Raw genomic sequence first — 13,468 nt, 5'->3', positions numbered from 1 at the left:
AGTATATGCAAATGTTATAATGGGACATTAAAAAGAAAGGAGAAACCAATTCAGTGCCACAGATTACATAAAAGTCAGCAGGATGTCCACAGGAAGCTTTCACATTCACTGCATGTAAATTTCAAGATGGCATGCATATCTACCCATCCAGAGAAAAAAGGTTTACATTCAAATTTAGAGAGATGCAACCAGCTTGGTACCCAGTACACAAACAACCTTAGGTAGTATTTACAAGTTTGGCAAGTTCTCCTCCCCCCACTTCAGAGCTGGCCCCTCAGACTGAGAGACAGAGAGGTTCCAGATGCAGACAGGTGATGTAACAATTGCCTTCAGGTAGGTGGGTTTCTCCTACATTCAAATCACAGTATGGTGGGCTGAACTGGACATTGAAACTTCACTGGTGTGACAAATTGATGATTCTGCAAATTACAAGTCCCAAATTCAAGAAACTACATCATCTCTGAAAAAAAATTTGACTGATTTATCCTGATGCAACCCTACATTTAAGGTTATATGAGAACAACAGGTAAAAAAAATTCCTTTCATGTCAAAATAGTACAATAACATCCACATTTTGACTTATCACTACCTCAAGAATCTGCCAAAATAAGAGCCTCTAGCTAAACCATATGCAAACCATTTCCTTTGACCTTGCTTCCAAGCAACCAAACTGTCTAAGGTATTTGATATGTACTTGTACAGACCATTCCCAAATACATATGTGGTTATTTTGTTTTCAAGCTTTGAAGGACACAATATTTACAACCCTAGGAATTATGCAATTCATTTTAATTTCTCTTCAAACTGGATCTGAAATCCATTCTGTATGCAGGCTGTATGTATTCTCCCATTCTATATGCAGGGATTTCTCACCTAGACAACAAGATTCCTCTCTAAAGACACCTGCATGGCAGGCTTTCTGCAGCATGAAACTGGTAGAGGAAAAGCACTAATTTTCTAGATTAAAAAAAGGAAAACTGGGGGCGCCTATATGGCTCAGTCAGTAGAGCATGCGACTCTTGAACTAGGGTTTGTGAGCCCAAGCCCCATCCATGGTGGGCACAAAGACTACAAAAAAAAAAAAAAAAAGGAAAACTTGTGGGGTGGAGGGTGTTGCACAGGGAGGAACAAGGGAAGCAAAGCTAAATGGTAGGTGCCTCCCGGCCTCAGATAACCATTTGCGAGATACTGAAATGAAAAGATCTTTATCTGCCCAAAGAATCCATGCTGGTTCTCCTCTTCCTCCTTCCTTCATTAGGCCTCTCTCTTAGCTGGAGTCCAAGTAAAACTGAGAGGGTTAATCCTGCTCTTCAAGACTTTTCTACTGCAGTTATAAAATGCAACCACTGAGGTCCCCTCCCCTTCCTGAAGTCAGGTTCCTTGAGCTACTTTCAGACTGTTAACTCAGAAAACCAGTAATTGGAGGCCTCTCACCAGCAGTGCACAGGCAGCTCTGTAACAACTTCGGGATCCCCGTTATAAGGAGAAAAACATTTTTTCTCAACTCTGATGTTTATCAGAGTTGGTACAATAAAAAGAAGAGATTCAGGAAACTATGACCCATTTTCTAGATTCATGAGGAATGGCAATTAAGAAAACTCTGTTTATCCAAGAAATGTGTTTAATCCAACAAAAGAATACAGGCCACCCCTTCTTCCCACCCTCTTTTGCATAACAGCTCTCCTTTAATCAGAAGAGGTAAGCAGCATCTCCACAGCCATTAAGGTCACAGGATTTAGCATCAGGATCAGTTCCTAACTTAAGCCACACAAAGTGACACACTGTAATTAAAACCAGCATCAACTAGGGGGAGAAGGTAAGGCTGAAATCTTTTTCAAGGCTGAAAAAGATTCTGTTTTCAGGTCTCAAAAGTCCATACAGAGATGTGGGAACCAGCCACACTCACAAAGGTGGCAGCCTGGGGACTCCCACATACATGGCCAACAGGAGAGTGTACAAGGAGCATGGGTTGTAGGAGATAAGAGCACACATCCCAACATCACTACAGTTGCACACCAATGCACCACAGGCTTTAGAAGTGGCATTCTCTTCTGGAGAAATGTGCCATCCACCATCCCTAAGAATTCAAGAACTCCTGTGACTTAGTGTCAGTAGGGATAAGCTACCTTGGAAAAAAATGACCTGCCCTCCCACAGATCTACAAATTGACTCTGCCTCTCCTCTTAGGAGCTAAGACCCCACATTGCTGTCCTTCGTGATCACAACTAAGATAAGACACAAGTTAAAGGATGAAGGTATTTTACATCTCTCTCAACTTACAGAATGAAAAGACCAAAGATGAGCTACAATTCTGAACCTCACTTGATCTCACAAGTGTATCCTGGTGTGCTACGAAAGCTATTTTGTCCACGTGGAATGTAACTTACACATTTAATAAAACCTCATAGTAGTGAGCTCTTTGTTTTTGATTCCCTGTCCCTCACTCCCCAAAGCAAGGTACCTTTTAAATGATATGCTGTCTGCTACCACAGGTATGTATATAATACTAAAATAGCCTTCTGCATTTCTTCAACACTTGTTATTTCTAACATGGCTAATAAGTTCTAATAGGTGTAAATTTGTGCCAATTGCTATAACTGAGTACATTTTATACTGCATAGATCTTTAAGTTCTCCATGAGCTAGCCAGGCTCACTCACACAAGGATTCAGGATGCACTCAGTTCCATGTCTGTCTGCCTGATATCACTTTTAGGTTTAGCACATCAAAATTTAACTCCCTTTGGACCCACTGAAGTCTCTCATTATTACCTTCATCCTATACTAAGGTCAGTGGGTAAAGACTTTTTTTTTTTTTAAGATTTTATTTATTTATTTGACAGAGATCACAAGTAGGCAGAGAGGCAGAGAGGCAGGCAGAGAGAGCAGAGGAAGCAGGATCACTACCTGAGCCAAAGGTAGAGGCTTTAATCCACTGAGCCACCCAGCCCCCCCCTCCCCCGGGGATAAACATATTAAAATGAGAAAGCTCTCAAGAATTTCTAGTATTTCGCTAATGCAATACTAGAACTGATGTAAATTTTAAGGCATCTTTTTAAGCCAATATAACTTTGCCTCACAATTGCCCTAGGTATATTTTGAGATTGCTAACTCCAGCTTTAGGATTTCTCATTTAAAATAATAATAATAATAATATGTAACAATGAGCTTTCTGGAGCACCTGGGTGGCTCAGTCAGTTGGGCATCTGCCTTCAGCTCAGATCATTATCTCTGGGTCCTGGGATCAGGGCGGGGTGAGGCCTGAGGCCTGTGTTGGGCTTCCTGCTCAGCACAAGGTGGGGGGTGGGGGGTGTATGGTTCTCTCTCTCTCTAACCCTTCCCCCCCTCCTCATTCTTGCTCTCTCTGAAATGGATGAGTAAAATCTTTGAAAAAGAGGTGGGGGGTGCGGTGTACCTAGTTGGCTCAATCAGCTGGGCATCTGCCTTTGGCTCCAGTCATGATCCCATGACCTGGGAATCTGCTTCTCCCTCTGCCTTTGCCACCGCTCGTCTTCTCTCTCTCACTCTCTCTATTAAGTAAGTAAAATATTTTAAAAAGATAAAACCAACAACAATGAGCTTTCCTTGTTTAAATCACTCTCCCAGGACACAAAAGTATGAAGTTCAGGTTTTTGTTTTTTTGTTTTAAATAAACTCTACCCCCAAGGTGGGGCGCAAATTCACCACCATGAGATCAGGAATTACACGCTCCACCATACTGAGCCAGCCAGGCAGCCCCTAAATATTAGTTTTAAAGAGCAGACCAAACAAAAAGCTAAATATTATGTAAATGCCTACTGTTCATATACTTTTCTTATTTTTTTAGCGGGGGGCACAGGGAAGGGGTACAGAAGAAGAGAATCCCAAACAGACTCTGCCCTGAGCACAGAGCCAGACAGACACGATCCTGAGAGCCTAAGATTTCTCCTCAAATTATGAACCCAGCTGAAACCAAGAGTCTGTTTCAAGAGTCAGACACTTGGGGCACCTGGGTGGCTCAGTTGTTAAGCATCTGTCTTTGCCTCGGGTTGTGATCCAAGATCCTGGGATTGAGCCTGGCAGTGAGCTCCCTGCTCCACTGTGAGTCTGCTTCTCCCTCGCCCTCACCCCCTGCTTGTGTTCCCCCTCTCAAGGTCTCTCTCTGTCAAATAAATAAATAAAATATTAAAAAAACAAACAAAAACCAAGAGTCAGACACTTAACTGACTGTACCACCCAGGAGTCCCATGCCTACTATTCATATTAAATTAATTATATAATGTGTTCCATCACCAAATTCTATGTATGAATTTTAAACCAAATGTAATACCTTGTCTTTATTTGCATTCCATGGGTTTCTATATTTATATGAGCATCTCTAAGAAATTGGATTTTTTAAAAGTTTTTATTTATTTATTTGACAAAGACACAGCAAGAGAAGGAACACAAAACAGCAGGAGCGGGAGAGGAAGAAGCAGGCTTCCTTCTATGCAGGGAGCCAGATGCAGGGCTCCATAGCAGGACTCTGGAATCATGACCCAAGCTGAAGCAGACACTTAACGACTGAGCCGCCCAGGTGCCCCCGAAGAAATTGAATTTTAAGAACTAAAAATGTGACCATATTTTCATAATTTCTTATTTTATTAAAAAATATAATTTCATAGAAAAATTTAATCTATAACTTTTTTAAGAGGATTTTTTTTTAAAGATTCTATTTATTTATTTGACAAATCACAAATAGGCAGAGAGGCAGGCGAAGAGAGAAAGGAGGAAGCAGGCTCCCTGCTGAGCAGAAAGCCCGATGCAGGGCTCAATCCCAGGACCCTGAGATCATGACCTGAGCCAAAGGCTGAGGCCTTAACCCACTGAGTCACCCAGGGGCCCCAAGAGGATTTTTTTTTTAATATTTTATTTATTTATTTGATAGAAGACACGGTGAGAGAGGGAACACAAGCAGGGTGAGTGGGAGAGGAAGAAGCAGGCTTCCTGCTGAGCAGGGAGCCCAATGCCAATGTGGGGCTCTATCCCAGGACTCTGGGGTCACGACCTGAGCCAAAGGCAGACACTTAATGACTGAGCCACCCAGGCACCTCTGTAACATTATTTTCATACTATATACCAAGTCCAATTTCAATCTGACAATAGTCTACCTATACTTTTTCAAACTTCCTAGGTTTTACATATCACTCAGAGAAACTGATGCTCCCCTATTTGCATGCCTTTATGAATGCCAAACCATCATTTAGAAAATCAATTTAAAAAATAATCTGATGGGAGGCACCCAGGTGGCTCCGTCAGCTAAGTGTCTGCCTTCAGCTCAGGTTATGGTCCCAGAGACCTGGGACTGAGCCCCACATCGGGCTCCCCACTCACTGGCAAGCCTGCTTCTCCCTCTTCTTGTGCTCTAATAAATAAATGGAATCTTTAAAAGCATAATAACATGATGGATAGAAAAATGGATGTGCCAACAACAGATACACAGTGAAGCAAGTACAATAAAATGTTAGTCATAGAAACTAGATGGCAGGTATACAGGTGTTCAATGTAGAATTCTTTCAACTTTGCTTAACATTTGAAAATTTTATAATGAAATCATGGGAGACTAACATCCCATTTTCAAGGTCCATCTCAATAGCCAACACAGAACTCAGTTTTTCTTGAAGGCACATAACCCTTTCTACAGTGTATTATATAGTTACTTACTTGTCATACCTCATATATCCCTACAGGATCCATGTTTAAATCATTTTTCTATCATTCAGATACATCTAATACAACATCCTGTAAACATTCGTTACACCAATAATCCAATAATCATACAACAAATGGAGAAAAAATAAGATACTGTGACCATCTCCAGAAAATAAAACCATCACAGAACTTTATAGTTATACTAATATAAACATTATCACATTGTGAAAACACAGAAAGCTAAAATAGAAAAGATCCGTAGTTCAAGAAAAACTTTTTCCCAACCATATATTTACAATATAACTGCAGGCATTAAAGTTAAGTTATAATACAAAGCAGCATGAAATCAAGAGATCACCAGGCATTCACTATGAGAAGGCAAAAATGCCTTCAGGCAGGAACCAAGACTGGAAGTTGGCAAACAGATGTGTGAACTTTGCATACTAAGCAAAATTTTCAAAACCTCCAGTAAAGGCACAAAATGATCCAAGTCCTGGGGACATGATGGTTTTTTAGAACTTAAAGAAGAGACCTAACCTGTAACAGGTAGGGATCAGGAAGTCAATGTCTCAGCAGACTAAGAAAGAAGAGGGGAGATACTCTGGGCACTGAACAGCATGAAAAAAGTGTGCTGAAGAGGACGTCCAAGTCTGAAAACTAGGTAAATGGTTAACTAACTAGACCACTAACCAAATCCGGAAACTCAAGATGGGAACCTCATCTCAGAGTAAGAGGAAATACAGCATGCTTGGGTTTAAATGTTCAATTTGAGGTGAAAGTGGGACATTTATGGCCTTTAAGTAACTGGAGACCAGGACAATAGAGGGGTTAAATTATCTAGGGGGGAAAAAATGAGAAAAAGTCTGCACCTTGTCCTGGGGTATCTTTAGGTTTGAGCATAGAAGAAAAAAATTATAAATAAGTGAACCAACTGGAGGAGAAGCCATACTGTCCATATAACTGAGTGCCCAGTCAGAATGGACTGGGTGGTCAATGGAAAACTGCAAAAGGGGAAGACCTGGACACTCCCCTGTCAGCTTTAGTGACCTCTGACCATAAAAAGACGGCAAGCTTCAGCAATCATCAGAAACCAAAAACTGGGGGCTACAGAAGCTCATCACACAGCTCTACCTCACTTTTTTTTTTTCCTGTAATAAATACAGCCTGAAATAAAGGACACTTGTTGAATTTCTGTCCTTATTTAAAGTAATGCATTAAGGTGAAAATTCACTACATAATAAACTGGAAAGGGACAGCAAATTTAGCTTTCTGATCTTATTTGGCATAATATCAAAACTAGTTCGCTCTTCTTAAGAGCTTATGTCAAAGCTATACAAGGATGAATAAAAAAGAAAAAGAGGGGGGAGAAAAGCATCCCCCCAAAAAGCCTTCCAAGTGGCAAGAATAATTCAAATCAAGTCTCAGTAATTGCAGTGCTTACCCCACAAGTTTATAAACCATACATAGACTGAGTGGAATAAAGTGGGATGCCATGAAGAGGGTGGTTTATTAAAAACCTGAACCATGTGAAATCACTAATATATAAAAATCCATTTTCACATTTCATATGTTCCTTAGAAGACCACAGATAACAAGCAGTAATTCTCTGCAAAGAATTTCTGCACCACTGACATGAGTTCTGTTAGTCCTTATCAGGAATTTAGCAAAAAGGGTGAATTCCTCCAAACTTTAGTGCTCTTATATACAGCATATTCATTGGAACACAAGCCCTCACCCCTTAGACAACAAAATAAAAACTTTCCAAGTTCATCCAATCCTCTGACAACTGAGAAGGAACCCATACTAACTTCAGAATCTTGTACACAGCAAGAAAAGGTAGTTATCTGACCCAAAGGAGGTCCTCGACGCTGGGCCAAGGGCAGGTCTCTACAAGTTGTTATTATGAAGGCCAAGGCAAATGTTGAAAGAACCAAGGCTAGATCCACTCTACTCAATGTTCCAATGCTCTGTACAACTAAATACTCCTTTGCCCTCGCCAGTCACCACTGGGTTTACAGTGCTTCTCCAAAAGGATTCCAGGAAGCCCCAAAGTTATGGCACATACGGGGGGAGGAAAAAAAAAACAGCTGATTAAATTCCCATGATGCCAGTTTACTGGGTAGTTTCCAAGGGCAGAGTGTTCTAGAAAAATGCAAATAATTCAGGCTCTCCAAAGAAATTCCAGGCAAATACAGACAGCTGCTGTCTTAGAAAATCATACAGAATAGTAGTTTAGGGAGCTCGGATGGTAACGCACAAAAATAGGCAAAACACTTTCAAGCTATCAGGGATTCTAACTCACCACTGAGTATTCCATCCCCACCCCCCAGTTTATATGTCCCTTAAAAGATTCTCTGTGCAGTATATGGTATCTAGCCGTATTTGTGCCCACTGCTAATGTAATAGCTTCTAAGTTATTGTGGGGCAGGGGGAAAAGGGTCTCAATGTACTTTAACCTTTTTTAAAAATTTACATGAGAATTAAAAATGTCTTCTTTCCAGTATCCAAATATTTGCCACTCTGAGAAAATAAAATGGGGGGGGGGGCACAAACAAAAATAGAAGTCGCCACTCTGGCCACATCTCTCCCAAGGACCTGCCATAAAAACATAGGTAAAATAAAAATAAAATTCTGATAATCACCAATGAAGGGATTCACACTTGACACCGACACCAATTTTGGAATTTCTGGGAAAAAAGTACCAGCCGTAAGAACTGTCCCATTAGTCCCACACACCTTTTTCAGTCTTCAGCAAATATGCTTATCAATTTTGCTGCATTAATTCCCCTACTCATTTTTAATTCTCTTACCTCATGCTCCCTTCCCCAAATACATATACGGAAATTGTCACTCCACTGTAAAACAAGGTTTTCTTTAAGGTAACTTCAGTAATAAGCTGAAATTAGCCTCACCAAGAGGCCATTCTTTAAGTCAAATGTGAGTATGCAGCAAGAAAACATCTGTCATCCCTGTGCCAAGGACTCTGTAGGATTTAAATCACTCACCTCCAAAATGTGAATTTTAAAATAAAAAAATTTTTTTAAAGTACTGTCAGTTCATAGGCTAAATTAAGAAAAGTCATTCCAAACCAAATATCTGAGATATATAAAACAATTTAAAATTTTCTTTAGGTATCAAGTCTTATTGTTGAAACATTCTTTTAACCCAGGTGTTCCAAATAATGTCAAAACAAAAAACAAGAGTCAACTTAAAACTGCCATTAAAAGGGGGGAGGGGAAGTGGAACCAGAGCTCACAATACTACTTCCCAAGCTCTAGAAAGCTCTCTGTGGGTGGGAGGGTGGGGGAGGGGGACAGGTCATGGAAATGAAGTTTCACTATTTATAAATACTGTACATGCTTTAAAAGATCCCGGGTTTTCCAAGTTTTAGCTTCCACTTTGATGTAACCTTATGACACTTATGGCCAATAACAAAGCAAGTGTAAAACAGATGTAATATACCATCCCTACAAACATAAAATGCACATCCCACAAATACAACTAGTGTCTAAGGAACTAGAAGTTTATGAACTCTTTATCAGCTTTTCAACTATTCTGTCCTATGCAAATGGCTTTCAAAATCTCTGGCAGGCCCCAGGAAGTTAAAGCACAAGAAACTGCATTTAATTAAAGATTCAGTCTAATTCCCAGTAGTAAATCACAGGAAATATTTAGTTCCAAACCAGCCTCTCCTCAGTTCTAAAAGTTAGGTTTGGGTTGATTTGCATTTTAGAATTCGATTTCTTTTTTAAGCTAAAAGTCATAGTAAAATGTGTCCCTTTTATGAATCTGTAACAGATGAGTCTTTCAAATCTGAGAAACTTGGTTTTAACAACTAACTCATTTTTATGAAAACTCTAACCAGAAGACCAGTTATGAGTTAGAATACTTAAGGTTGTTTCTTTTCTTCTTAAAATATCCTTTTACTCAAAGTGAAAATGCACTTGCTGTAATCTGACTTGTACCAACGGACTCTCACTACACCTGAAACTTGAGAACAGCAGCCCACTCCCTCCCAATGCCCCACTTGGTTTCCACCAGGAGCTGTCACTGGGCCTCCAATTCTGAACAGATAGTAACAATTCTTACTATCACTTGATGGATCTTCTACCTACAATAAGTATATTTTTAAAGAAAAAATTAGAATTCCATTTAGGTAAAAAAAAAAAATTATAACAAGAAAGAACCTAATAAAAAAAAGTTTGGGGCTTTGATTTGGCCTTAATATCTATTTTTTTTAAAAAAGCACTTAATCTTAAAAGTCTAGGTTATACTCCTAGTTTAAGAAGAATACTCTGATTTAAGACCCTATGAGAGGCAAAACTAAATATAATCCCCAAACAATGCCCTTCTCCATCTTTGAAGGAAAGCACTCCAGCAAACTTAAGTAGATTGTATCCATTTCCAAGGACATAAAAGAATGGTTTAAGTACACACGGTACTTTCAATGTTCAAAAAAAAAAAAAAATTTAATGGCAAATACTTTATAATAAATAGCTCAAGCAGGGTTGCCAGATGAGCAAGTCAAATACTTAAACTCAAATGTTAAGTAAAACTGGATCTGGATTTTGTGACTTGAAAGAATACATACCAAGCTTTTTGAAACAGTAAAACTGCACGTAATGCCTAGGAATGAGATTGTAAGTGGTTACTTTTACTCTAAAACACACGTTGGAAAAAAATAAAATCCTGGCTCCTCCTCCAGGAACTTCAATGAGATATGAGTAAGTTAACCTTTTTGACACACATTAACCACAAACATGACAGCATATGTAAAACCATCGTGTTGTAACCAACTGCGTAGCAAAGATCAATCTTGATTATGCTACACAGTCAGGATAAGGGATGAGGAAGTTCTCAACTTAACTTTCGTATCGATCCCTTCACCTGCGACACTGAGAAACCGTCAGCTTCAGAAGGCCACACTGCGAACGGACCACCGGTAAGCCTGCCCACAGCCTGTCCTGAGAGCCCCCGGGTCTTTTCGACCCGCAAGTAGGGAAGTACCTGTCCCGGCCCTGAGAACCTGAGTCTCCTCTCTCTGAAAACTAAAAAAGAACCAGAGGCGCCTCATCTATAGTCCTCTATTGAAGCAGGACGTCCCCACACATTCCTTTCACGCGCACCTCCACTCCCACTCGCCCGAAACACTTGTCACAAAGACCCCTGCCACGTCTGTACTTCCACGCTCGGTAACACTGAGGTGGCAAAGCGAGAGAGAAGGTACACACATCTCCAACTCTCGTCACCCAGAGCAGCCTCTCCATGCCTAATTAAAGGCCTCGGAGCAGGGGCGAGGCCAAGTTTGGGGGCATTTCTTGCGCAGAGGAGCGCCGGCCACGCAGCCCCGCGGCCGGGCCGGGAGCTGCGCACCGCCGCGGGGCGCGCGCTGGCCCTTTAAAGGCGCTCTCTTCCTACGCCTGCGGCCCCTCCCTCTCCGTCGCAGCTCCAGCTCCCGCCCCCGCCCCCGCCCCCGCCGAGGGTCACACTTGAACTTTAGCTCTCCCCGCGCGGCCCAGCGCCCGCGCTCCGCAAGCGGTGGCCGCCTCTTCGCACGTGTCGGATGCACTACCTCCAGCTCGGCTCGCCTGGCCCCCTGCACTCGCGGCCACTTCGGATAAAATAAAAACAAAGCAAAATGCACACCGGCCTCCAAAAACTGCGCTGCCTGCCCCCAGGGGCCGGCTGGCGACCTGTCTGTCCCCTCCACCTACAGCTCGGTGCTTGGGCGGCGGGGCCCCCGAAGAGCCCCGCCGCACCCTCCTCCGCCCAGCGCGGCGGAAACTGCTCTGCTGCGTAGCCCAAAGCTGGTGGGACGCGCACCGCAGGAGACCGAGAGGAGCCGCCCTCACCCCCCAAGGTCCTGGAGGAAAAGGAGTAATGGCACGAGTCCCCTCCAGTCGTGGGGGAGCAGACCCCAGTGAACCCCTTCCTCCCCCCACCGGCGAACTTTTCTGCCTTCTCTGATGTCCACTTCTTACTGTACTTTTTTCACTCCTAATTCCCAAGTGAGCCCCCTTCCCCGTCCCACTCGAACTCTCACTTGAGCGCGCTCACACACACTTACTCCTGTCCCCCGACGGGTCCCGGGCAAGCCCACCACTCACTTCTGCCACTTCTCGCGCTCTCTCTGCACGCGCCGCCCGCATGCCTTGCACTTTGAGGGCAAGCAAACTTCCACAGTCGCCCCGTCATGTGCCCCACCACGACCTCGGGTGGAGGCAGGGCTCCCCGCGCCCCCTCGCTCCGTCCAGCCTTGCGCCCCGAGGCCACTCACCTTCCAGCCCGCCGAGCTGTTGCTGTCACCCTTATCCTTGAAGTAGGGCACGCTCTTGACCATCCACTCGTAGATCTGCGACAGCGTGAGCCGCTTCTCCGCTGAGCTCTCGATGGCCTTGGTGATGAGGTCGGCGTAGGACAGGTTGCCCCACGCGTTGCGGCGGGACGAGCTGCTCTTTCGCGGCTGCCCGGCAAGCGGCCCGGCGGCGGCTGGGGGCACCGGCGGGTGCTGAGACAGCGGCCCAGGCGGCGGAGGCTGCGGCGGCGCCGGGTGCAGGCAGCCCGCCTCCGGGCTCTGGAAGTCCCCGCAAAGACCCCCGGTGGCAGCAGCAGCGGCCGCCGCCGCCGCCACCGCTGCGGCCGCCGCTGCGGCCGCCGCCACGGAGCCGGGCGCCTGCGGGAAGTCCCCGGGCTCCTCCAGCAGGCTCAGGTTGCTCATGAAGTCAGCGTTGACAGCGGCCGCCGAGGCCGAGGGCAGGCCCGCGGCGGCGTCGGGGTTCGCGGCCGCGCCGCCCGACGGCGCCGGGCTGGAGGTGGCCGAGTTGGACTGGCTAAACTCCGGCCTGGGCAGCGGCCAGGTGCACGAGCGCGGCCGCGGCAGCGGCTCGAAGTCCGGGTCGATCTCCACCACCTGGGGCGCTTCGGCCATGGTGACCCCCACCCCTCCCCCAGCCGCGGGAGAACCAAAGGGGTCGAGCGCACCACACGGGGCCGAGGGGGAGGGGGTGCGAAGAGCCGGTCCGAGATTTGGGGGGGCGAGGTCCGTGCCTCGGGCCGACGAAAACCGGGAGGAAGGCGCGACGGAGTGGAAGCGCGAGCCCAGAACTTAACTTCGCGGGTCCATCAACATCTAGGCTCTTCCAGGTCCGCTGCACCCGCAGGACTGCAGGCCAGAGTCACTGGGCCGGACAGCGGTCGGCGTCGTACTCCTGCTGACAGGGCCCGCAGACAGGAGGACGGACGGACGCAGCGGGCCGCTCGCTCTCCCCGCGGCGCGACCGCGGCGCTGCTGCCTGTTGAATGTGGCGGCGGCGGCGGCGGCGGCTGCAGCGACTACGCTGCCGCCCGACTTACGGGATCTGCCGCCGCCCCCCGCCCGCGGCGGCGCGCGCGCCGGCCCGCCCCTGACGGACAGCGCGCGCTACCAATGAGCGCGCGGCGCCGCCGCCCAGGCAGCCAATGGTCGCCCGCCTGGGCGGGGGCCGGTTTTCCACCGGGAGGCGGCAGTGGTTTGGTGGGGGGTAGTGGGGTGTTTTTCTCTTTCACTCTCTCTCTCTCTCTCTCTCTCTCTCTTTCTTTCTCTCTCTCTCCTTTTTCTTTTTTTTTTTTTTGGATCTCTGTGTTTATTTTCTGGTAATTCTCAAGTGTTTCTGTGAGTCTCTCGCCCTCTCAGTGTTTTGATTGCTAGGAGGCAAACCAGCGTGGAGGCGGCGGCGACACTTTGTTTACTACTGAGGAGCAAAGCCGAGTACTCGGGAAGCTCGAGTGGAACGAGTGTCTTGCTTCGCCTCGACCTCCTCT

At 45.4% G+C, this 13,468-nt stretch overlaps 1 protein-coding gene across 1 annotated transcript in view; it reads right to left on the bottom strand.

Annotated features, from left to right (window-relative positions):
* FOXO1 (forkhead box O1) overlaps positions 1-13,046 on the bottom strand; it is a 96,387-nt gene extending 83,341 nt beyond the window's left edge. The window contains exon 1 of the mRNA XM_013049291.2: positions 11,946-13,046. Within this exon, the coding sequence (XP_012904745.2) occupies positions 11,946-12,596 (651 nt within the window). The 5' untranslated portion in view covers positions 12,597-13,046. The remainder of the gene's footprint in view (positions 1-11,945) is intronic.
* Positions 13,047-13,468: the final 422 nt, after the last annotated feature.

This window comes from Mustela putorius, unplaced genomic scaffold, assembly GCF_011764305.1.
Source record: "Mustela putorius furo isolate JIRA1106 unplaced genomic scaffold, ASM1176430v1.1 tig00004013_pilon_pilon_pilon, whole genome shotgun sequence".
Lineage (NCBI taxonomy): Eukaryota > Metazoa > Chordata > Mammalia > Carnivora > Mustelidae > Mustela > Mustela putorius.
Note: the sequence above shows the minus strand (reverse complement) of the source record. Positions and strands in the feature narration are given on the sequence as shown.